At 39.9% G+C, this 27681-nt stretch overlaps 1 protein-coding gene across 1 annotated transcript; it reads right to left on the reverse strand.

Annotated features, from left to right (window-relative positions):
- Nucleotides 1–4073: 4073 nt before the first annotated feature.
- On the reverse strand, nt 4074–5256 carry LOC147891118 (uncharacterized). The gene is made up of 3 exons (XM_087389223.1): nt 5058–5256; nt 4670–4796; nt 4074–4467 (listed from the first exon to the last, which is right to left on the reverse strand). The coding sequence occupies exons 1-3, from the start codon at nt 5254–5256 to the stop codon at nt 4074–4076; spliced, it is 720 nt and encodes a 239-aa protein (XP_087245349.1).
- Nucleotides 5257–27681: the final 22425 nt, after the last annotated feature.

Below are 27681 nucleotides of genomic sequence, written 5' to 3' on the forward strand. Positions count from 1 at the left end.
GCTCCATGCTATCATCCCTTCCTTGATGGACATATAAATCTTGCACCATATCATCAAACACCTCCTCCACGGCTTTATGAGGTAATGGTGGAGGGCTACTATCACCATCACTCCATGCATCTGTAATGGTCCCTCCTGAAGATCCCACCTTATATCGCCAACGCTTCGCCTCCTCACGGTGAGCATAGGGCAACATATGCGGGTGTGGCATTGCATCCTGTATCAAATTAAAATGGGATCATAGCTCAAACATATGAACACCCATAGGTATCTCAATCAACTTTAACTTACAAACCCTTACCCTGTTTATGGTCGCATCCCATTCTTCATACTTTGAGATGTGATTGAGTGTAATCCTACGTGCACAATACATGTTTCCTTGACATCGATCACACATACATTTGATTTTTTGCTCCAACCACATTTTGCGATGGTGGATATGGAGGGATTCATCCTCACTAGAGCTACTTGTTGAAGATGAAGACATCCTACAAACAAACAATCCAAAAAAATTTGCTCTTCTTCAAATGTTTAATTTTAAACTCTGTGGCACATCTAAAAGCACGTTTGTTTGTTCTTTGTGTTGCATGTCTAAAAGCGCATCTAAAACCATGTCTACTCTGTGTATTTAGATGCACTAATAGATGCACCTATAGACGTGGCTTTTAAACCTGCTTTTAGCGCACTCGCTTCACTTTTCTTGACACTACTTATACTTCGCGCGGCTTGCTTGCTTCCTTATTAGCAAATCCACAGTTTCGATGCTTAAGAGGAAGGCACCCACACTTACTTCCAAGCTTAAAGGAGAGGAGGGCGAACAAGGAGGTTGAAAAAGGAGAAGAACCTTCCATACCTCTATCCAAGGTAAGTCTTTTTGCAGTTGATCTTTTTTGGAAGTTTGCTCTCTTTGGATTTATACTTTCTCATATCCAAAAAACGCATGATTTGGGTATCAACGCATGATCTAGCGATCAGTGTCACATTTGTGTGTCAGGCACAATGTCCTTTTCTACTTTTTAGAAAAGTTCGTTTGTCGGAGCGCGTCTAAAACCGCATCTACAAGCGTGTCTAAACGTGCATCTAGTTTATTTGCAGACACAGACAGCCGCGTCTATAGATGCACTATTATACGCGAAAATAGATGTGCATAACAAACGCATCTATAGATGTGCTCTGACAGTAATCCTTCCCCTTTCTTCTCAGCTCATCAGTAATAGATTTTTTTCTTTTTTCCAGTTCAACATGTGGCCAGGAAGTGCTTCCAGCTCACTTGATCCCTGGGAGTCTATTTTTAGGGACTTATATAACCTTTTAGGACACCCTCCTAGTCCTGCAGAGTTATATGGGTATATGACAGGTACTCTAAACACCCCCTAGGAGTCAGCACTACAGACTCCAAACCACCTCATACCAGCTGAGATCACCCCAGTGGAGTCAGCACAGCCCAGCCAGCTACACAGCCGAGGCCCATCTCCCATTCCGTCTTATGCCCCTTCCCCCATGCCGTCTTATGCCCCTTCTGCCATGCCATCTTATGCCCCTTCCCCCACGCCATCAGGAGGTCCTTCTGTCTCGCAGAGCTGTCGATGTACTCCTGTGCAACCGAGACTCGGTTCTCCAGCTACGACTGGTTAGCATAGTCCTATGCAATCTCCAGCTACGAGTGGCCAACGTACGAGCTCGACACGACACGGTAACAGGCGTAGTAGCAGGGAGAGCGGTGGGGGATGCATGGCACAGTGCTTTGGGACGGGTGGCGATGGGGACGATGATGATTCAGATGATTTAGACGTGCCTCTGGGTGATGGTACGATATTCCATGACATCACTTAGATAGGAGGCATCTTGATGGATGCGCGGGGAAAGGACATCATGGCCTTCATGTGCTCTGTAATTGCTAACAATTACAGAGATTGCTTTATCCACTTCAAAGACCAGCCAAAGAGGTTGGCTGATGAGACCCTCGCTGCTGTTCGCTCTAGATATCCTAACCCCCCCATCGCCATCTCACAGATAAATGGGCCAAGTCAAAGATTGTTACGATACTTGGCAATAAAAGATCTTCGCTTAAGAGGTAGGCACTAGCGGAGCTTGCCAGGCTCGAGGGAGGTCAACCACCAAGGGGCCCGCCCCACACCGCTCATAAGCGTGAGTGGAAGAAAGCAATGAAGTCAGCGAGGGAGGACCCCAGTCTGCAGCACGTGGAGGCATGAAGGATCTAGCTGGAGGAATATGGAAGCGCGCATTTCGGAGCAGCGGGTGTTGAATCATGGGAGGCCCAATTTGTAAGTATCGATCTCAAATTATATTGCTTATGTAGTTTATTAGGAGGTTGTTTCTTTGTACTAATCCCTCCGCAAATTGTGTCGTCTTGCAGCTTGAGATCGTGGGCAGATATCCTACTCCCGTGGAGACAACTTACCACTGCCACCATCATAGAGGAGATACATGGAGGCACTTCTATGATGATGGGTTGATTACTGAGGAGCAGTATATCCGGGCTACTGGAGTGGCTCCCGAGGTATTTGAAAGTAATTAAATAATGCCAATATTATAAGTAAAGATTTGATTTTTCATACATTATGTCTTGACCTATTGCTCCAGGTAAAATTTCCATAGCCAATGGCATTGATCTTTACTCCAAAAATGCACATTGGTGAGAACCATACCTTTCTTCACCTAATTGACTTGAGCCCTATTTATAAAAATGCAGCTGGTAGGTAGGTGCTAGCAAGAAAATAATAATTGCATGGGTAATTAAGTTTACAGGCCCGTACACAAGACGACGAGGAAGACGAGGAAGGAGGCACAGAAGGGAGCGCAGAAGGGAGCGTGAAAGAGAGCGAGGATTATCGTAGAATTTGTGCTAGCTACTCTTTTTTGTACTTAAAGCCACTGGCTTGGCTTCGTGCCTCTTGTATATACACTCCTCTTATTTTTTGTACTTGAAGCCACATGACGTGGCTTAACTTCCTTATTTTTTGTACTTGAAGCCACATGACGTGGCTTAGCTTCGTGCTATATGTACATACAAGCACTTTTTGAGCTTTCAATTTTATTGCGCTTTGGACTTGTAATGTTTTATTTGGAATTGTAATTAAATGCAATTGGCTGTAAGAATTGAATTAGACAATGTAGAAATGGGATTCTTGTAACTATATAGCATACACAACATACACATCATTCTGTAAATTAAAAAAAAAATATTATAAAGCACGTCTATCAGTGCATCTATAAACACGTCTATATACGCGTCTGTCTGTCGACAAGCATCTATTTTTGCATCTACAAACACGTTTATAAGAGCGTTTATTTAAGCGTTTATATACACGTCTATATGTGCGTGTGTGTCCTATATAGACGTGCTGTTAGACGCGGGTCTTCAGACGTGAAAATAGACACGCAAATAGACGCGCCCGTAAGTTTTTTATTTAGTTCAGTAAACACCTTTGTGTGCGCGTCTATGGGTGCTTTGTCTTGTTGTGAGGGTCTCCTGCCATTGAAGCGTCATATGTTGTCATGAATTAGTACTTATGATTTCTTTGATTATAACTCTTCTCCATTGATCCAAATGTAGCTATATGCTTATGAAGTCCAACTTACAACCAAGCCATAAAATGCAATTGAAAATCGTGGGGGCATTTATAAGGCATACATTAAGATGTGACAAAATGTGAGACATTTGGAGGATAGTTCCTACACAATGTGAGCAATTAAACTCTAAGAAATGAGGAAACTAGGGCTTGAGGTGAAGCTATGACTCTCTTATAAGAAAAGGCCTTTATATCTAGTATATTTGATCAATGCACTTTCAATGGAAACGTAGTTACCCTAACGTTAAATATCATAGCCCAAAGTTTTAAGGATATTTTAAAAATCCTTCCTAATGTATGTATGAGCATTGAGGCACCTTCATGGACATTTTGAATATAGCTAGCTGTTTTGTCTATATGCCAAAGGTATGATGTCTTGTGTTGATTTACTTGCTCGACATTCCCATTATATGTGGTTTTGCTTTGGAAACATAAGTTGTAAAGATGAGCTAATTGTTATGGCTCATAATATCACTTGCTCTACAACAATTTCTTGTGCTTTGTATGATTATCAAGGTATGGAGAATCTGATCCTGGGACATAATCTCCATAGTGCATGTGTAATCGGATTGCAGCTAACTTGGTCAAAATGCATTCAGGTTCCTCGTCCTCCTGATATCTAACAGTCTCCCTGTCCGAAATTCCATTCGTCGAGTTTGCGTTCTTCTTGTTGTAATCCAGGAGATCGATCGGCACTTCTTGTGGCTTTGGAAGATACCTCTTCAGCTTTTTCGCCTCCTCCGCCGTAACGTTTTTCGACGTGATCAACCTGCGGAGCATCACCTCCTGTTTGCGAAGGCTGCGCCTCTCCGTAGAGCCTCTCAAGGCTTGCCAATCATATTTAAAATCTTCACCACCAGATGGTGGCTTCAGCCTTTTCACGACGAACATGATAACAGGGTTAGCGTTCAAACTCATTTCGGAACGTTGTATTTGGGTGGTATGGCGAGCATGGATTTGAACAGAGATGGCGCCTTTACTTGTGTGAACAGTTATTTATGCATTCAGCAGCTGGCCAAGGAATAGAAGGAACAGCTACAGACGTCCACAATCTACCCATCTGGAAGAACACTCACCTGAATGCTTCACCCCTTATGCGAGCCCTTCTCTTCCAATGACAAAAGTCCGGCATTTTAACTTCGTGGATAGCTCGCAGCCTCTTCAAAATCACGCGATTCTTCTTCTCTATCTTGTTTACCCTATCTGCTCACACCGGATTCCAAAAGTTGACGAGATGTAACAGAGCTACGATCGAGCTTTTTGGCGACCACGAACGTAAAGGAAACCAGCAGCTAGCCCACAAAATGGTGAGACGCAAGAAATATGGATCTCAAAGACAACGCGGTAGCTACAAAGAGGCAAGGAAGGGTCGCAAACTTGCAGGAGCAGGGAGGAAACATGCTGCTTCTGAGATTGGCTGCCGGGGAAACATAAGACGAACGTGAGGATTCCGCGAATCGTTACCCTCTTGCAGGCGCATTTTCTTGGTGTTCAAGGTGACGAAAGGTCCACGGTCGGGGCTCTTGTTATCGATGGCGGGCTTCATGTTCTTAATTCGGAGCTGATGGCGGCGGAGCATAACGTCGTGTTCCCATTTGATGTATCCAGTCAAGACCTGATACTTTTTCATACGGGAATCCAATCGGAGAGCATTGGAACACATTTCCGTCGTGGCCAAACTTCCGTTGGTGGCAACATGCATGAAGACTTTTTGTGAAGCGTTTCGCTTCTTTTGAGAAGACACGACCCCTATTAACCCCCCTTCCTCACAAGCGTCGTCTTATTTCCACCCCTCCTAAGAGCAAGTCCCCCCTACGCTAGCACCGGTGCTCACCAGCCCGGTGAGCACCACTAGCACTAGTAGGATCGTGTTCCAGGATCATCACCACTAGCAGGATAGTATTGCAGCCCCATGCGAGACCAAGGCTTGGTGAGGATGCTGGACTAGCATTGACGCTCGAGCCCAGCATCCACAAATGTGGTGATTGTAGGCTGGTCGGCAGGCTTGCAAACCCCTTTCCAATTCTAGGTTGGGGGAATGCATGCCACTAGTGCATTCTCTATCAATTTTGGAGGGTCACTCATCATATGTAAATATCGCATGTGGGTTATAACAAAAGGGGTCTTTTTAATAGCAAAAATGCACAAATTTTTATTGAAAGATACTTACAAAAGCAGCTTTTTAATTAGGATATTGAAAAAAATCATAAGTTTGTATAGAAAAAGGGCTCATTTTAAAGCCTTATGATTTATAGATATGGGATTTTAATAATACTCTTGAACGCATGTGATATATAGGGTTTGCAAGTAGTGACTTCCCCCTACCTTGAGGGTCCTACCTCATTCTGCCTTAATAGCTTGTGCTATTTGGTTTACGTCTTAGGGGGGGCAATAGATCTGAAATATGGAATGCATGTCCTCCCTCCAAAATTTATAAAAAATTCTTCCTTCAGTTACCTCCATTAGATTCGCCACCATGGGCTATAGACCCTCGTATGCTCTCTCCATTGCTTTTCGTTCCACTCCTAACTCTTTTTTCTCTACAAGTCTCCTAGTACATTTTAGATTGTCCAAAAAGTCTTTAGAAATAGACCTTTACAAGGGGACAACATCAAAATTGCTTTACCCTACTCTTCCTGCCCAATCTTGATACTTGTTTTTCTTAGTAAGTCTCTTATTATTCCGTCATTTCATTCGAAATAGACCTTTGCAATTAGAATCTTCTTTTTCCATTTTGGATAAGTTTCCCCCTTGTTAACTTTAGCCCCTATGATAGCCTTGCTTCTAATATTATTGCTATACTAATGCCTCGAAGTGAACTATCATAATCAAATAACATATGCCTTCTTAGGGCCTCTTAGGATGTACTTTAAACCAATTAGATTAGAGTGCCTATGTGTGGCCATAAAGGATGAATAATTTTCACTAATAAAGGCCATTCCCACTGTAAAATATTGGCCATATCTTTCATGCTTTCTTGCAAGGGTATGATGAGGATATCATTATGCTTAAAGTTTCAAGCCCTCGTATTTCTTTTCACACTAAATACTATTGCATATTAGGGTGGGAACTATTCTCACTTTTCCAAAAAAGAATACCCTCATTTTGAACTAGAGAAATTTATAAGATAAATATATAATTTCTATCATGAATAAAATGTACATTTACAAATTAACATTTGAAAGAAGTCAATACCCCAAAATAGTGAACAATGCCTTTAGATTGCTATTTGAAAATTGTTAATGTTTTGGCATAAACGTTTGTTGATAGATTTTCACTTTTACCAAAATTAACTGTAAATGACTAAAGGCATTACCTCCTTTTAAAGTTGAGTTAAAATTTGATCATGGATATCAAATTCCCATCTTGGTTGCAAGCTCTTTGCATGTCGATCCTATCCTTATCATGATTGGATTCTTATGGAAATGTGTAAGAATCCGACTTCAAGGCTTGGATTGAGGTGCATGATGAATGGAAAAAATAAAATTGGCATAAGAATTTGTTCCTTTGGATAGGAATTTCATAAGCAATTGAAAATCTTATCCCTCATATAAGACTTTCATAGGCAATCAAAAATAATATATGATGGATTTAAAGTGCATAATATCTTATAGGGACTAAAAGCATTATAAATATAGTTTTTAAAGGAAAGCCTCAATTTTTAGACACTCTTGTAATAGTTTGTAATGGATCAAATTAGAGTGCATGATTAAGGTTTTAATCAAGAAACTTAGATAAGAACTTCATCTTGCATCTTACTCTCATGAACCAAGGACCACCGGATTGGGATGTAAATTGAAGTTTTCTCTTAGTATGTTAGACCTCTTGCCCACTTAAACTTTACATTTTGTCCCTAGTTTTGATTGGAAATCTTGAAAGCTATGGACATGGAGAACATCATAGATTGCAAGTACTTACTTGGAGCCATTAGAGTGAGACAAAACACTCATTTTGTTAGTTGGGTGCCTTCAATGCAATGGCTAAGTCTGCTCTCCCCAAGGCCTTTTTTCATAGAAAAGAACTTTCTATCTATGCTTGGGAAAACATAACCATACAAGTTAGTCATTCGTGAAGCATTAATTGTTGAAGAAAAACTAAAAAATGGAATTGGTTGTCAACTAGTCTATTTTCAAAGAAACTAGCTTACTACATATGGGATCTCTAAAATAGGGGCCAATAAAGGTGGAGGACTATGCATCTAGTGAATGCCTTACTTGGTGAATGCCTCTTAGCATCTGTCCAAGATCTTGATGCCTTGCACTCCCATGTGGCATGGAAGGTGTTGATAATTTTTTGCCAAATGGAAACTAGGGTGGATATTAGGGGACTTGATGGCCCCTTATCACCAAATTGCAATGGGCAGCTTAGATGTTCCAAGCAATGGTGCTGAGACACTCTCTCCTATATACTGTCTTATGATGATGAGCCAAGTAACTATTGGGAAGGAGGAGTGGCATCTTGCACCTCTATCTAGAAGATCATTGACCTTGGTGAGGCTAGGTTAACCCTTCCTAAACATTGATAATAGCCTTTAGCAAGTGCCTTCCTTTAATAAAACCCTTTTGTTCCTACAAGTCTTATTATAAGATCCTATGCTATGTTCTTAATGCCAAGGCTTTTGCAAATATTTTATAATGCTAGTTAAGCATAGTAACAGATCTCCATTTTTTTATTTCCCTCTTTGGGTATAAGCTTAATTTTTTTATTTCCCTCTTTGGGTATAAGCTTAATGATTGGTTGGCAACTACTTAGCCTTGATGCTCTCTTCCTAGACTAGGAGGAGATAAGGACTAAGTAGCTCCTAGAAGACCTTACAAAACTTAATAGGCAATCCTTCTTCACTAAGGTTCTTCCCAATAGTCATTATCTCAACAATAGCTGAGCAAATAGCTAATTCTTTGAGTTCCACTAAGGTTAAGGGAGACTCAAAAATAAATTATCAAAGTTCTAGATATATGAAATTGTCTATAACATCCTCACACTTTACTCTAGCTTTTTTTCACTACTACACATAGATCCTATTGTGATGTTTACGTACCGACATTTAGGGCGCGCGGTGCGCTAATCGTCGGTATGAAAAGCGTGTCCCATAAAGCGTCGCTATATAGCAACTTTAAACAAACGTCGCTATATAGCGACTATTACAAAGGTTACTATATAACGACACTGAGATACTATTTTATAGTGACATTTTCCAGAGAGGTTTTTTTACTCATATAGGCCTTAAAAGTTAGTTTTTTCCAATGATAAAATTTTTTAAATTTTCATACATGTTTGATCTTTTGAGAGAATAAAAATATGGGAGCATGTACATCAAGCCTTTGAAGCTCATATATTCATATCCAAGTTTGAGATGAAAAAAATCAATAAAGAGCATTCACATCAACTGTTTCATCTTGAGCCAATCTAAGGTGCCAAACAAGTCTATCTCCAACTCTATACCAAGTGGATCTCCTAAATCATCATCGTACTCTAGCATCGTATGTTCACCTAAAAGTACTTGATCATCTTCTTCAATAAAGTGTGGTGATTCTTGATGATCGTTGTCTTTTTCCTCAATATCATGATCTCCATATTCCTCTCGTGCAATGTCATTATGGGCATCTTCCTCTTGGCTCATATTATGATCATCTTCTTCGTTAGATTCATCGGGATCAATTGGATTCGGCATTGGTAAGAGGCTCTTTTTGAGTCCAAATCTCTAAATGGTGTTTGGTTCCATGATACCACGTGGTCTCTTCATTACCATGTGGCAAAAATAACCATGAGGCCGCATGCTATTGCCTTGCTATTGCATGCTTTTATCACATAATAAACTCAAAATATTGCATATAACTTGCATGCAGTTTTAGCGCATTATTCTAATCTATGCAAATCTTGTTAGCTATTACATTAGTGTGTGTGGAAGACTAATATTCTTCAATAAAGTGTGATGTCACAAATGATCATAGTGCAAACATATACCTACCATGTCTAAAATCATTCGATTATGTCAAGAGGGGATAAGGCAATTGGATAGTTTATGATCTATCTCAAGGTCTAGCTAGCTTGCATGAGATGTTACAAGTAAAACATCATATATATAGGATATGTAAAATTAAAATACTATTTGAATGTTACAAAGCATCTTGAAATATATGCTTACCACATCTAGAATCATAACCATTTGATTATATCAAGAGAGTATAATAGTTTCTAATCTATCTCGAGTTCTTAGCTAGCTTACATGAGCTTTGTTACAAGTAAAAAGTTGTATATAGGATATGTTACCTTGAAATATTTTTCCAAATAAAAGATATTAAGATAAAAAACAAAAAATAAAGAATATTTTATTCTTTAAACAAAAATATTTTGCCTCAAAAGTCATAGTGCCGCATAGAAGCTGACTTTAGAAAGCATGGATATGGAAAGAAAGTGACACACCAGCCTACACCTATTGTTAAAAGAGGTTGAGGAGGTTTTTGAAAGAATGAAGAGGTTGAGAGGAGGAAGAGGTTCACCAAGCTTCTTTGGCATAAGGACCTGTCCCTTTTCCTACAAGCAAAGGTCATGGTTAAATGGAGATCATTTGGGAGGATTTTTAGGGAGACGTTTACATGTGTGCGGAGACTTTTGGAAAAAAATTATTTGGAGGGAAAAGTTAGCAAATTTTTAGGCCCACCAAAAGTGGGGGAGTGTGTGAGGGAGTTCCAGAAAGGCAAGTGGGTACCCTGGCAAGCAAGTAAGTAGAAGAGGGGGCTAGTGTGAGATAGTGGGGACCAAGGGAGATCTACATGCATGCTAAGTTTGTGCACCATGGAAATTTTTTTTGATAAAGACCAGGGCTCTATCTAAATTTACATCCTTTCCACCATTTTCTAGTGTTTAGAAATCAATTTGGTGCATATAGATTTAGCCCTTGGATGTTTTGGGCAAAACCTCTCTCAAAGGATCCTTAGAGTAGTTGTTGTTGTAGGAGTGGTACTTTACATAATGGATGCTCCAACCTCACTAAAAACTTTTCAAGTCTGACAATCCTACCAATTAAAAGGCGGGCTCCATTTCAAAATAGGCTTGAAGCAGCAAAGAAAGAAGATTAGGACATACTTGTATAGATACAATCGTATACTCTAATATACTTCAAATAATTACAAAACAAAAATGTTAATACAAACACTTTCTATGATACATTGTTTGCATTCCTGAGAAGTTTATTTAAATTATGTAGTTAAAAAAAATATTAAAATAGTTATACTTTTGGATGTTTTGGAGCATCTCATGGCATTGTTATGGCCTTGTGATTAACACAAGGGCCCAACTACAATCCCAAAGGGGACTTTTGGGTTAGACTGGTGTGCCCAAGGGCTAGATAGGGAGCCAATTTGTCCCTTGGGCACATCATTCCACCCCTTTGGGATTGTAGTTGCTACCATGTACTTAGCACAAGGCCTAGATGCTTAGTGCTTACTTATTTATATAAAAAATTCATTTCTACAAAAAAAAAAGGGATGAACAGGCATGCTCAAGGGCAAGGTGGGGTCCTCATCTACCCCTTGGTGGGTGTGCTAGTCCAACCCTTTTTTCTCTTGCCCCAAGTTGGGGTTATACAATAATTTTGACAAACAAAAAAATGACATGCATTACATATTTTTTACAAGTGGAGAAATGGATTAGCAAGATTTTATTAAAATTACATAGAAATAGACAATTGCTTCCTTTATATCCTTCAACAAAATGATTTTCATTGGTTTCAAAATTTTGGTGACATTTTTTACAATAGACTAAATAGATACAACTCATAATCCTCTATAGCTCAACATTATCTCAACAATGTATCATTTTTTATTCCAAGAGCAAGTGCTATATCCTTGTCCATGATGGTCACCCTCTTTGCATGTATGCAAAATTGTAACCAATTGCACTTTTATAGCCTCTTGCAATGTAGCCAAGGCAACACACTTTGTATTCTTCTCGTATTCTTGCATCTTCCTTCCACTCCTTCAAAATTTCTTTCACCACTTAGCCAAAATCTCTTTTGAGAGTTTCAAAACTCTAAGATTCGGTAGACATGGAATCACGAGATGCTCCAATGCATGCATGGCATGAACATGCCTTTGGTTCATTGATGGAAGGCCACTGGTACATATGACAGGATGAGTGCATTGCACTTTCCCACGTGGCATATGAATGGAAGGCCATTGGTACATATCTGGGTGTGCTGCACTTGCCCACATTGCATAGACATGTTCGTAGAGGATTTAGTTCATTTGTATCAGTGTGGGATTCATGGTGTAGCTATTGACAGAGGGGAGGATGGGGGAAAGAGAGAGAAAGAGAGGGGGGTAAGAGAGGGAGGGAAAGGAAGGGGAGGGGGAAGGAAGAGGGAAAGGGAACTTTGAAGGAAAGGAAGGGGGAAGAAAAGGGGGAGAGATTTAGGGGGAACAAAAGGGTAGGGGAGGGGGAAGAGAAGGGCAAGGGAGGGGGAAGAGAAGGGAAGGGGAGGGTGAGGAAGGGGGAAGGGGAGAGGAGGGGGAGGGGAGAAAGGGAAGGGGAAGGGATGGGAGGGGTGAGGACGAGAGATGGGGTAGAGAGAGTAAGGGGGAGGTGAGGAAGAAAGATGCAAGGGGAGGGGAGGGAGGGAGGGAGGGGAGAGTGGGGCACGGCTACGAGGGAGAAGAGGAGGGGGAGAAAGGGGAGAGAAAGATGGGGGGGAGAGGGGAAAGGAAAGAGGGGAGGGAGGCTACGGCTGCACACTCCCCTCTTCCCCTAGCCCTTCCCAATATTGCATCTCACACAGCCACGGCTAGAGTCATGTAGCAATACAACAACAAAAATTGCCGCATAGCAACCAATATATCTATCTATCTATCTATCTATTTATTTATTGCAATGGCATGTGCACATAGCCATAGCTGCAGCTGCGACCACACAATTTTGTGTTTTGGAGGGGAAGGGGGAGCAAAATGAGAAAACCAAAGGGAAGGAGAAGAAGAGCATGAAAAGAGAGAGAGAGAGAGAGAGAGAGAGGGAGGGAGGGAGGGAGGGAGAGAGAGAGAGAGAGAGAGAGACAGAGAGAGAGAGAGAGAGAGAGAGAGAGAGAGAGAGAGAGAGAGAGAGAGAGAGAGAAGATGAAGAAGAAGGAAGAGAGAGGGAGAGGGGAGAAGGAGGGAAAAGCAAAGGGAGGGAGGAGGGAGTGAAGAAGGAGGGGAAGGAGAATAGACTCCTTTGGGTTATGGGAGATCAATATATAAGCGACCAAGCCCTTAAAAGTTCTAATTTCCATTTTTTCCCTCCCTAGAATTCAAACTTTCTTCTCTCCCTCCTCTCCCTTTCCTTTCCTAAAATTCAAACTTCCCACTCCCCTCCCCTCCCCTCCCTTCCCTCCTCCCATATCTCCATCAATCTCTATCAATCGCACAGCTTAGTTGGTCGCTTGAAGATCATCTGCAGATCATTATCAAGCCTGGAAGATTAGGGAGTACATAGTTGGGTGGTAGAAGTTCTTTTGCATGTCACAATCAAGCTTGGAACCCCCATAGGCCCTCGACATATGGGAAATCTTGAGGTCAGTATTTCCCAAAAATCAAGTGGGTCACGGTTGACACCGCTCACCACTTGATATTTGGAAAATACTTCCCTTAGTCATTTCTCTAATGTCTTCGCTTCCCTCCCTCCCCTCCCCTAGCTTTTCTTTCCTTCTCTTCCTCCCCTTCCATTCCCCTTCCATGCATTCCCCGCTCAACCATGGCCATCTTTTTTACTTTATTTTTTTCAAACAAAACAATAAATAAATTCATTTGCAAAGTTGGATTATAGTCACTCTTTTTTTTAAAATGGCCATGATACTTTGCACTCACATCAACCCCACTTATCTTGAGGCATGTGCAAAGTATTATTGCCATTAGATATGGTTTGCATAGTTGAACTCGCATTAGACCATGTTTTCCACAAAGTCTCATGTACAACAGTCAAAACACACCCTCTGAGTTGTGTTATTTAGATGCGCTTCATGGGCCACAATAATTTGCACACGCATCAATATCACCTATCTTGAGGCACGCCCAAAGCATCATACTTTGCATACACGTCAAAACTACCTACATTAAGATGTTTTCAAAGTATCATGTCCATCATATATGGTTTTGCATGGTCGAAGTCGCATTAAAGCGTGCTTTTCACCAAATGTCATGCACAACTGTCAAAAAACATGCTCGGAGGTGTGTTATTCAAATTCGCACATGTCTAATGAAAAATGTACTTTGCACACATATCAAGACCATCTACCTTGAGAATATTGCAAATTATAGTGCCCATCGGATATGGTTTGCATGGTCAAAGTCACATTACACCATGTCTTTTACCAAGTCTCATGCACAAGTGCCAAAAGAGATGCTTTGAGGTTTGTTATTCAAATGTACACATATCTGATGGGCATGATACTTTGCACACATTTGAATCCCATGGTTTTCATGTTCCAAGTCACACTAAAGTATTTTTTTCATTGTGTCATATACAATCATCAAAAAACACACTTTGAGGTGTGTATTCGAATGAGCACATGTCTGATAGGCATGATACTTTGCATGCATGTGATCTCACCTATGTTGAGCCACATGCAATGTACCCTGCCCATTAGATATGGTTTGTATGGTTGAAGTTGCATTAAACCCTATTTTTCACCAAGTCTTATATGCAATTGTAAAAAAACATGCTATAAGGTGTGTCATTCGTCGGACGCGCACATCCCGATGGATAGTGCACTTTGCAGACATGTCAATCCCACCTACATTAAGGCACATGCAAATTAGCATGCTCATTTAATATTATTTGAATATTCAAAGTCGCTACAAACACAGTTTTTCACCAATTGTTATGCACAACCAGCAAAAAACATGCTCTAAGGTGTGTTCTTCGAACACGCACATACGAGATGGACACAATACTTTGAATGCACATCAATATTACCTATATTGAGGCATGTGCAAAGTATCATGCCCATATGATATGCTTTGGATGGTTGACTTTAAAAACTCCATTTTTCACCAAGTGTTATGCACAACCGTTAAAAAACATGCTCTGAGGTGTGTTATCGAACTCGCACATACCAGATGGGTAAGATACTTTGAACGCTCATCAATCCCACCCTTTTTGAGTCATGTGAAAAGTATTGTGTGCATCAAATATTCTTTGGATGGTCCAGGTCTCCACAAATCCTATTTTGCACCAAGTGTTACGTACAACCATAAAAAAATAGTATTTGAGGTGTGTTATTCAAATGGGCACATAACCAATGGGCATGGTACTTTGCATGCACTACTACCACCTATGTTTAGTCATGTGAAAAGTATCCTACCCATCAAATATGCTTTGCATTGTCGAAGTCCCCACAACTTTGGGTTTTCATTGAGTGTTATATGCATAACCATTAAAAAATAGTGTCTGAGGTGTGTTATTCAAATGCACACATACTCGATGGGCTTGATCCTTTGCATGTGCATGAATCCCACAAATATTGAGGTACGTACAAAGTATCATGAGCAATAGATATGCTTTGGAGGCCAAAGTATCCACAAATCCCATTTTTTTCCAAGTGTTATGCACTACTGTCAAAAAGTAGTATCTAAGGTGTGTTATTCGACCTGCTCATACCCGATGGGCAAGATACTTTTCATGCACATCAATATCACCTATTTTTGGGGTGTGTGCAAAGTACCGTGCGCATTGAATATGTTTTGGCTAGTGGAAGTCACCATAAACTACATTTTCCACCAAATGTTATGCACACTATCAAAAACCACACTTTGATGTGTGTTATTCGTGTGCGTACATACCCTATCGCTAGAATACTTGTGCATTAGTACCATTTACACTAAGGCATGTGCAAAGCATTGTGTCCATTGAGTATGCTTTGAATTGTTGAAGCCGCCACAAATCCCGTTTTCCACCAAGTGTTATCCACAATTTTCAAAAATAAGCTCTGAGGTGTGTTATTCATATGCACACATGCCTGATGAGCATGATACTTTACCTTCAATCTTGCATCTAGCTTGGATTTCCTTGCTCACTCACATCGATAACATGCATTAAATGAGAGGAATATTGTAAGAATTCAGATTAAAAATAAGAAATTTTCTTTGTTCCGCATTTAGAAACAAGCTTAGGACAAGTCGTCTCTTCATGGAGAAACTAGTAAGTGGCACTTGATGGGTTGGACCTGGACACCGATGTTTTAAAAGTTTGCTGAGAAGAAGGTGGGGATACATGATTGAGGGTTGTCATGGGGGGGGCTTGCAGAGGGCGACTGTACACCCAAAAACCAAGCAAAGTTGGATTCGAAGTAGGAGCGGGGGCAGAAGCCATGGGGGGAATCTGAGAGGAGATGGGGGGGCAAATTAGTTGTGGGTGTCAAGGAGGTGGCTGCTTGAACTTGTTGTTGGAGTGCACGATTAGGCACCCCATCCTCTGGTGTCTCCTTGTCCACCAGGGATTGCATCTGCATCAATAGGATAGCTTTGTCTTTAGCCAACTTTTTCTCCTTCTTGAAGAACTCTTGCACCTATAGATGGAGTTGTTCTATCCACCCTTATTTGAGCTTCATGTGCTGTGTTATTAAAACGTTTTATTTTTTAAACACACACACACACACACAAAGCTAGGAGGAGGCATTGACGGAACTATTGGAGGCACCCATGAGGTAGTCAACTGGAGCATAGAGAGGAGGCATCTGCTACTACTGCTGTGAGTAGTTATGGCTAGACCTAAAGAGTCGGGACATTGTAGCAGGATTGAAGGTCATTTGGAGCAATTGCAGATCAGTCAGTGAAGGCACGTTTGTGTAGGTTGGAGCATCTGTGTAGGAACTTGCTTGCAGGTTCATCGCACTAGATCATGTGCTGCATGTATGATGGTGAGGCTTGCAGCCGCCTTACATGATGGAGCCTCACTGGTGATTTGCTTTGGTGGATGGTCGATGGAACTGCAGGAGCTTAAGCACTTTGGGTCATTGTAGGAGGGTCTCAGAGCCTTCTTGAGATGCTTGTAAAAGCATGTAGATTTAGTGCTATTGCTCTTGTTGGTTGGCTACATCATTGCTTTAGCAATGGAGGCATGGAGGCACCTGTTATAGAGCCTTTCAGTCATTTGGGCGATCACAGGCGGCTAGAGGTGCAGTGCATGCTGCAACTTAGTTGGTTGTTGATGGCTTTAGGAGGTTGAGCATCTATTGACGTAGTTGCTTGAATGTTGAGATCGGAATTGGCTAGCCTTGTTGGTGAGTTGAGCTCTATGGAAGGCATTGTGTTGAAGTTGGTTGACCTTTGCTTGGGCTGCAAAACTTCATTGGAGCAGATGTAGTCAGAGACCCAAGGATAGATGTAGTCATTGTAAGTGTAAGAAGCCATGAACTGCTGTTTGTTGTGTGATGGAGCATAGTAGAGAGGTTGGCTTGAGTCGTTAAACTCGTTGCAGGGAGACTTGTTGCTAGAGAAGCAAATCTATCAGTAAGTCTCTCCCTATCTCTCTCTCTCTCTATCTCTCTTTCCCTAAGGAGTCTAATGGACAAAAATCTCTCCCTATCTCTCTCTTAGAGATCACTCCACAATCTCTCAATCTATCACACTCTCACATGGATTGCAATACCTCAGTAGAAGGTAACCGAGAGCTTTGATACCATGACAAAATATGAAGAGTGAGAGGAGAAGAGTGGATATGAGGAGAGAGGGCACAGCTAGAGAGCACACCACAAATGACTAACTATACACTAGATTTAGTTGAAAATGTAGAATATATACAAACCCTTTTACGGTTAGGGTTAGGGCATCTAACCCTTTCCTTTATAACACTCTCTTGGGTTAGATCTATGCATAATATCCAACACATGATGTTGAGCATGGTTTCTCAACAACTTGTACTCCTCATCCATACATTCCCGGCCCATTTTCACAAACTAATATCATAAGAATACATGTTAGTTTTTGTGATTGACATGCTACCCACAAGAGTGAAAGAAGAGATACTTACACACAAAAATTTAATGGCGGCCTTGCTACCACCAGAGCCCAAGTGGGATTGACCCACTTTATTCTTCCTCAACGTCGCTGCCATCTTTTGTTGAGTGTATTTTTTCAGGTCCTTTAAATCCTTTTAAACAAATTTTCAATCAGCTTCGATTCCCTAGCCTTAGCATTCCTGTGGATTTAATCTTTAGCATGTGGTCCATTTTATTCAGCATCCAATGGTTATCAATGATGAATGCGAGCCCCTAACATGGCACAGGGAACTCTGCCTTTAATGTATTAAGGATATGATCCTTTTTCTTTTGTGAGACTGCTTGCAGAAATCCATCACCACCCTCTTGAATTTAGAGGAGACAAGCCTATGCATTTGGTTTATAACCCCAGTACCTCTAGAATGCATTATTATTTCAAACTCCCTATTAACCTCATAGGGGAGGGTGGTGGAAGTTTGGGAGCCAGCTTGACCCCCCCAATGACAATGCTTGTGGTGCCGCGGAGCCCGATCATCCACATCTACAATGGCTCTCTCTTCCCTAGGTTCACCTTCTATGGTGCCTTGGGAGATCTCTACAAAAGCTAGCGCACCCCACGCTCACTCTCTCTCCTCCTCCCAATCACACAAGAGTCTTTCCCTAGTATTGGGATCTAGCTTTATAAGTAATTGTGAGCCTTCTTTGTACTACTACTCGAGGTAGTACTGTCGGAGGATGGTTGCTTTTTACCCTTACCACTTGATCCTTTGCTTGACATCCTCCATGAAATGAGATGGAAGAGTTTATTTAAACTTTAGAATGCATTCTTTTTAAATGAGCATGTTTTCAGGGAGAGCGAGGACTCCTGAGATCATAATGGTGAAGTCTCCATCCATTTTAGCACTATGTTCTTGGGAATACTCACCCTTGAATAAATGCATACATTCATTTCAAAAGAAAAGGAAGGAGAGGGGAAGCATATAGGCTTGAAGCATATGCCTATTCATATGCCTAAATCTTTTTGAATATGCATAAATCTTAAAAAGCTTTAAGCATATGCATATGTAGATGCTTCAGCCCAGGCATAAATATTTTAAGCTTTAAGCATATGCATATGCACATGCTTCGTGCCTATAGGCTTTGAAACTTCAACTAATTAAACACACATTCATTTTAAAAGAAAGGGAAAGCCTTAGAAGCATATAGGCTTGATGCATTTGCTTATGCATATTCTTAGAACTTTAAATATTTATGCATATGCATAAAGCTTAAAGCTTTAAAGCATATGCTTATGCTTTAAGCTTTAAAGCATATGTTTTGTGTGTATGCATAAAGCTTAAAGCTTTGAAGGATATGCTTATGCATATGCTTAATGATTTAAAGCTTTAAAGCATATGCTTAAAGATTAAATCTTAAAATTATGCTTATGCATATGCTTACATCTTTAAAGCTTTAAGCTTATGCACGAGCATATGCTTAAGCATAAGCTTAAATCTTTTAAAGCTTTAAGCTTATGCACGAGCATATGCTTAAGCATAAGCTTAAATCTTTTAAAGCTTTAAGCTTATGCATGAGCATATGCTTTGCTTGCATGCTTAAATCTTTATGCATATAAGCTTATGCATGAGCATATGCTTTGCTTGCATGCTTAAATCTTTATGCATATGCATAAAGATTTAAGCATGCAAGCAAAGCATATGCTCATGCATAAGCTAAAAGCTTTAAAGCTTTAAAGCATATGCATAAATCTATGAAGCATATGCTGAAAGCTTTAAATCTTTATGCATATGCTTCAAGATGAGCATAAAGGTTTTGAGCTTTAAGCTTTTAAGCGTATACAATTTTATTAAACACACATTCATTTTAAGTGTTTATGATGTTATTAAACACACATTCATTGTGAAAGAAAGGGAAAGCCTATGTTTCAAGCCTGTTTTTAAAAAATATACATTCATAATCCTAACACACTCGTTGTAAATTCAATTATTTAGACAAACATACATTTCGAAACAAAGGCAAAAAAGAGAAAAGAGAAAAAGAGAAAAGCGAAAGGGAGCAAAGGGAGGAAAGGGTGCAAATAGAAAAGGGAAAAAGGGGAAAGGGAAAGGGAGAAAAGGAAGAAAATAAAAAGGAAAAAAGAAAAGGGAGAAAAGAGAAGGAAGTGTTGTCTCTCAAAACATCAAACTATTGGAAGATCAACTCTTCACATATAGCATCAAAAGAGTTTCAGCGCATGTGATATAGAAAACACAAAATACTGCAATGAAAACAACTCGACTCCTATTATTTATTGACAAAATGGGCCTCAACCCTATGGGGTTTGTTGGCTATTACAAGACCTACAAATGACTCCTATACTAGAACTATGATAGTTACTAGAGGTGACCCCTACAAGCTCGTTGGCCTCGACAAAGAGATGGATCCAATTGCCTCCATGGTTCATATATCGATCAGCTTTAGAAAGAAGTCGGTTGCCGCCCTCAAACACACATGAACCTTCAAAAATTTCTTTCTATCAACCAAGGAACCATCACATGTACTGCATGCAGTGGCTGGCCTCCAAATACTTGCATGGTCTAATCAAAACCTTGCAACCACCTCATGATCACATGACCAACCAATTGACTCCAAGAGAACTAAACAAATCATGCACTATGTTTAACCCCTTGAGAGGATCCCCCAACACACCCCCTGAATCCAAGCAAGGGGAAATCACCAAGAGATAAAGACCATCATGGCTCACTACTCCTCTAGGCTTCATAGCCTATGTACCATTGTGACATCGTAGTCATTTTTAATACCAAAACACAAACACCAGCCACATAAATTCAAAGCTTCATAGCCTGCCCAGACAAAGAACATCATAGTCATAAAAAAACACTCGTGAGCATCGTAGCTCAATCACATGATCTCTTCTAATCATCAAATTTAGTGTTTGGCATCATAGCCAAACCTGAGAACCATCTTAAAAATTAGAATGCCCAAGGCATGTCATCACTCCAACTAAACCGTCCAACTCCTCTAAAGTAGACTCCTCAATCACACATGCCTTGTGCTTTCTTTTTTCATCTCTTCATCATTTTTCTGCTTTTTGACACAGAACCTCTCAATGTGGCCAAGCTTGCCATAGTACTAACATGCACGGGTGTCTTTAGTCATATTCTTCTTATCATTCATAGCAAATGAAACATCTTAAAAAAATAGATTCTCCTCCCTCTTCTCCTTGCTCATAAGCAGTCCTACATAGTCGATGAAGTCATCTTCATCATCCAACTTGAGAATATGTGTAGACTCACTGAACTTGGAGGGGAGACTTTTCAATAGTATGGTTTTCTTGTCATCCTCTTCAACTCTAGATCCTAGATCTTGAAGCTACTTCAAAAGTTCCTTCATTCTATTCAAAAGCATTCCAAGACTCTCACTATCATCTATCTTGAAATCATAGAGTCCCTTCTTCAACATTCTTTTAGAATGCTTCATGCGTACATGGAAGAGAGCCTCTCAGGTTGTCCACTTCTCAGCTACAGTGTAGAACATCTAGGTGATGAAACAATTTTGACCCAAGAGCTTGACCCATCATCCCAATAGCCCGCTCATTCTTTTACTCCCACATTGAAACTTTCTCAACATCTTGGACGGACTTGGTTGGATTTTTCTTGTTCCCAAGAACTATCCCCCACAAATTCTTATGCATGAGCCACAACCTAGTGGACATCTACCAACTTGGGAAGTTCTTTCCATTGAACTTCAAGATTGACTCAGCTTTCTTCTTCTTTATTGGCTCCATAGATGACGAGGTACAATGATCTCCTTGCGTTTTGTAGAATGTGGACCTATTGATCTCTTTGTTGCTTGCCAGGAAAACACACAACACAAAAAATCTCTGAAGCGCAACTATGCTCACTGGACCTGAACCTCGAGGGGTCCACCTGGGAAATGTAAGTATACTATGAGAGTTCAAAATGAGGTGTATTTTTATTCTTAAAACTTATAGAAATATATTCATAGTAGAGGTAATTTTATACACACTTTTAAAATTACCAAGAAGGGTGCGTTTATTCTCATATCTAAATTTAAAGTTATTTTTTAAATATTGTCTTATCTAGGATGAAGTGTAAGAGCACTCACAATTTGATGATGGGTAGCTCAAAGTTTTAACGTGCTGAATAGCCCTCAATCAATTGATTGCACACCCTCTACAAGTCTTTACTTAACCATTTGATATAACTTGGAATAGGGAGAAATAAGACGTGTGTGTGTGTGTAATTCCACAAAAAAAATGTGTGTGTATGTGTGTATGTGTGTGTGTGTGCAGCACGCACGTGTGTGTGTGTGTGTGTGTTTTCCACGACCTCTGCAAATGTCTACTCCAAGGGCAAGGTGGCTCTATAGGAAATTTCAATCTCCTACAGACTAAGGACTCACATGGAAAGGCAAACTGACCATCCTACATGCACGCTTAGTGATAAACTCCTCCCCAATAGCTCCCATGCTAAAGTAGATCACCAACTGGATCCCAACAAGCAGCGATGTGACCTCCAGATGTGAAACTTCCCAATAAGTAGTGAGATGAATTCCATTGTCATGCACAGATGAGCAGCAGCCAAAAGCGTTCATCGATAGAATCTCTAAGATTCCATTGGCATCTAAAACATTCCATCAGCTAACCATATCCACCCACGGGTTGGTTGAGACCTTGACATGTGGCAAGGACCTCATCCCTTGGTGACCACACAAGGCTTAATCATCGTTTCAACACATGGTAGACTTATCCTCAACCTACCACATCAGCATAGTCAGATCACGATGCCACATCAGCAACTCGAGCACCACATCATTATGCCACATAGGCATGCACCCAATCAACATGTGCACATCAACTGTGATGTAACCATCCCTATCCACAGTGACACATCATCAATGTCTAGTTAATAGTTGACTAGTCAACTAACACCTCATCATCTACCATGTGGCACTGACCCTTGGCAGGCACAATCACCTCTATACAAGCACACTGTGCATTCAACTGCGACCTAAACACATTGCCTCATAGGCACAACCCTACATGTGACTATGAGTGCCACATCATTAGTAGCACTTTTTGGCCCTCCACCTTGATCAAGCCATATCTCTTGATCCAGGAAGAATTTGAGGGTGCTCCAGAAAGGAACAATGCTAATTTTTTGTGCTCTACATGCTCATCACATCATGCACACATTTTGGCACAAGTATCACAAAATTTTGAGCCTCAACGACAAATCCACTTCCTACATGCACATCAGCATTTAGATCGATGCATCTGACGCACCACATAAAATGAACAAAGAAAAGAAATTATTTGCTACTTTTACATCGCTTGATGGTTGGTCTTGATCTAGTTTAGAGTTGATTAGATAATCCATACTGGAGATAACTCCAAAGCAAGCAATCGAAGCCATGCTAAAAATTTATTAAATAGTTCCTACTTGGAGTCAGTCCCTTCGCTCACATGAAGTTTCACATCATCACATTACTTGAATCTTGAGGTTCCACAGTTCAGTGAGTAGACTTCATAGTGTTCAGAGAAATTGACCAATTGTTCGGTTGGCAGATTGCACATCGTTTGATTTCACACACACATGCCATCATTGTAAAGCCTATTTGTGACTATCCTAAACTAGCACCATAATTGAAATTGTTTTGTTTTGCTAGTAGCTTGATTAGTTCAATTATTAGATTCATTATATGTGACTGTATTAAACTAGCCTATGAGTTGAAATTGTTTTGTTTTCTCGTAGGTTGATTACTTTAATGAGATTGCATTTTTGTGTGTACTATCTTTTAAAAATTCAAAAAAAGAGAGAATAAAAAAACTTCTACAAAAAAGATTAAAGAGTATTTGTGAATCATAAACTAAGAAGTATGTTAAATTCCAAAACTAAATTAAAAATTAGTGAATGACTTTGTAAGCTTGTTGTTAGAAAATATGCATTGGTGTGCTTTTATCATATGTATGTATCTTTGATGGGTATGATACTTTGAAGAGGCCTTAAAGTTTCTTAGTTTGAGGCATATACAAAGTATTATACCCATCAGATATCATTTGCATAGTATTTAGTTGTTTCATATATGCATCATGCATGAGTGTAGAAACATTTGCATCGATGTGCTTCTAGCCTATGTGCTTGCATCCAATGGTTATGATACTTTTTTAAGGTCTTAAAATAAATAAATTTAAATGATTTACCAAGTACCATACCATAGATTATCAGTTTAATGGTTTGAAATGGATATTATTGAATCCTTGTTTCTTACATTGCATCATACTTGGGTGTTGAAAAATATGCTTCATTGTGCTTCTAGGATATATGCTTGGCTCTGATGGGTATGATACTTTACAAAAGCTTTAAAATCACTTAGTTTAAGGCCTCTGTAAAGTGTCATACCATAGTATACCATTTGCATGGTTTGAAATGCATATTACCTTGTTTCTTATCATGCATCATGCATGACTGTTGAAAAATATGCATTGGTGTGCTTTTGGCCTATGTGCTTGTCCCCAATAGGCATAATACTTTCCACAAGTCTTAAACTTACTTATTTCAAGGCCTTTGCAAAGAATCGTGCCCATTGGATATCAATTTCACAGTGTGGAATGCATTTTACATATTTTTTACTAAACCCTAAACCCTAAACCCTAAACCCTATGCCCTAAACCCTAAGCCCTAAATCCTAGACCCTAAACTCTAGACCCTAGACCCTAGATCAGACTTTGAACTCTTAACCTTATATACTAACCTATAAGCCCTAATCCCTAAACCGTAAACCCTAGACCCTATACCCTAAACCCTAGATCTTAGGTCCTAAACCCTAAAACCTAGACGTTAGACCCTAAACCCTACACCCTAGACCCTAGATTTTAGACTCTAAGCTCTTAACCTTAACCATAAACTAAAAACTAAAAACCCTAAACCCTAAACCCTAAACCCTAGACCCTAAACCCTAAATACTAAACCCTAAACCCTAGGCTTTAGACCCTACATTCTAGACTCTAAAATACTTATATACTAACCTATAAGCTCTAAATTTTAAAAACCTAGACTCATGACCTTGGATGCTTGCCCTTACATCCGAGTCCCTAAAATCTAGATCTTAGACCCTAGAACCTAGATCGTAGGCATTGGGCTCTAAACCTTAAACCCTAGACCATAGATACTAAACCCTAACTAGATCCTAAATTATAATCAATAATTTATAAAATATATCGATTTGTGCAACATGTTGAGTGCACCTCCAACCTATTGCACGTGAAATAGATTGAGTGTACCCCCAACCTCTTGCATGTGCAACAGATTGGGGTTGCATCTAACCTGTTGCAAAAATCAAGAAAATTTGATGATTTGTGCAATAGGTTGTGTGCATCCCCAACTTGTTGCATGTGCAACATGTTGTGTGTACCCCCAACCTATTGCAATAGGTTGGGGGTGCACATAACCTATTGCACAAATCAAGAAAATTTGATGATTTATGCAACAAATTCTATGCACCCCCACCCTGTTGCATCAGAAGCCGATTAAGCAAGTAATTTGCAGTGGCTATTGCTTCTTCCCACCATTGATTCAGGAGATGCCTTTCACTGAGCATTGCTCTAGCACTATCTACTAAAGTACCATTCTTCCTTTCAGCTCTTCCATTCTTCTGAGGAGTATCTACACATGTGAATTGTCTTAGATTGCTATGACTTTTATAAAAGTTCATGAATGATAAAGAATTTGATCTCATGACTTTGATCTTTCTTCCTGTTTGGTTTTCTACCATGGATTTGAATTAGCATCTATTATCATCTAGAGCATATGCTCCCTAGTAAGCTTGAAGGCCTGCAACAATGTGGACTTTCTCCACCTCTAAGCTCAAAGAAATCAACAAAAGATTATAAGAATTTGAATTTTGCCTAGCATGCCATTCAATTTATGGGCATTTGACTACGAGTACAACTATTGATATTCAGGTAATATGCCAGTATCTTGGCCATTTGCAAGACTTATTCTCGGCTCTTATATTCTCCGCACCTAGGAAAGGGTCCGTTCCCTTGGATTATAACTCTTTGGGGAAGGAAGCGTGCCGCCTCTCCACCCACACTATGTGTGGTTATAATAACTATGTATTATATATTATCATACAAATATTTTCAATTATTTGTCCATTCAAAACTGCTTGTCTTCAACTAAATTCTTACAAGATTCCTCTCTTTTGAGGTCTTGAAATTTGGAAACGACTTTAGATTTCTCTTTCAGAAAGTAGACCCAACAATATCTACTGTAGTCATCGATGAAAGTCAAGTAGTAAAGTGAACCATTAATGCTACGGGCCTGGGCATATCAAATCAAGAATATCTCATGCTCAAGAGGTGCTTCTACCAAAATTGGTTTGCTTTTGTTTACCAAAGTAGCATGCTTCACAAACTTTTCCAAGAAACTGAAGCTTAGGAATTTCAATTGCCATATTATAATTTTTGAGCTCTATCAAGCTTTTGAAATTGACATGTCCATATATTTTGTTCCATTTTGCAAAAAGTGGCATCTATTTTGTGGTTGAGCTAATATGGCATGCAAATCTCATACTAAAGCTAGCATTTTGAACAAACATCCTTCCTTGACTGTTTTCCTATTAGCTGATATCCTTTGGATTTGTCTCTGATCATGCATTCATCTCCATCAAAGATGACTTGGTAGTTGTGTTCCATCATTTGACCAATTGACAAGAGGTTCTTGTTGAGTTTCAAAACATAGAGTACATCTTTCACCAATCCTTTCATACTAGTGAAATTGTTCATAGGGACAATGCCTTTCCTTTGAACTGGATTCGGTGTGTTATCTATTGTGTAGATGACATTCTTCCATCCTTCAAATGGTTTCATCTTTGTGAACCATTCCTAATGCTTTGTCATATGAGATGATGCACCGTTGTCAATGTACCAAGTATCCTGATTAGGTTGATCAACTTGATAGCTGTATTTCCCTTCTGAATTGCAATCAATGTCTAGATACACTATTTCAGTGTGCTGCATATCCTTACTTACAATGAACATATTTTTAGGTTCATTGGCATAGTGACTGTGACTTGAATGTCCACCAGGATGATTTCATCTTCCACAAAAATTCCCTTGATTGCTGTTGGATTGATCGCCTTGGTTGTACTGCTTCTTGCAGCAATCTCTTTCATAGTGTCCAAACTTACGATAGTAGTTGCACTAAATGTTTGACACATTGGTGGATGCTTTACCTCATCCTTGGAATCTTCCTCGATTGGAATGATTTTCTCTTTGCTGATGCTGATGTTGCTGAGGATGATGCTGATGTCGATTTTAACTTTGATGCTAACTTTGTTGTTGATGATGACCACTTCGCTAGAATGATCTACCTCTACCTCTCCTTCTATCTAAAGCTATTAATGCTTGACCATTGGAATGGCATTTGTGTGTGTGAATAGCTTGCGTCTTGAGTTCTTCACCAAGTAAAACTGAATGGAGTTCTTCTAATGTTAGACTTTGCTGTTGAATGTCAATACTTTGGAGTAGATTCTTGTATTCCTCTCCTAGTCCATTCAAGATGACTTAAACCATTTTTGCGGGATTCATGGTCTCTCTTGTTGCTGCAGGTTCATTGTTGTAATCCTTGATCCTAAGTATGTAAGCATGATTGGTTTCACTACTGTTTTATAAAAAATCTAGTTTATTTGGTTTCTCAATGTGAGAATCCTCGAAATGTTCTTAGACTTATAAAGAGACGCAAACATATCACATGCTTCTTTTAAAGTCTTGATTGTATAGAGCTATCCTAGCATGACATCTTGCAAATTTTGCTTGATCATGTGATATGCGTACTTGTCTTTCTTGTCCCATTCTACATGTGCTCAAGCAATGGTTGGATGTACTATAGATGCGGACACTGTTGGTGTAGCTGTAGATCCTATTGTTGGTGCTATGGCAGTGGAGTAGAGCTACTACTGGCTAGATTGTCCAATGGCCTAGGTGTAGACCCATCAAAATACTCCCATTTGTCTTGAAGTATAAGAATGGTCTCCATTCCGTATTTCAATGTGCCATAATTGGAGTTGTCTAGCTTAGGAGATGCCTCCAAATTG

Source organism: Dipteris shenzhenensis, chromosome 18 (genome assembly GCF_047967505.1).
Source record: "Dipteris shenzhenensis isolate YYH24624 ecotype China chromosome 18, Dip_SZ_1.0, whole genome shotgun sequence".
Lineage (NCBI taxonomy): Eukaryota > Viridiplantae > Streptophyta > Polypodiopsida > Gleicheniales > Dipteridaceae > Dipteris > Dipteris shenzhenensis.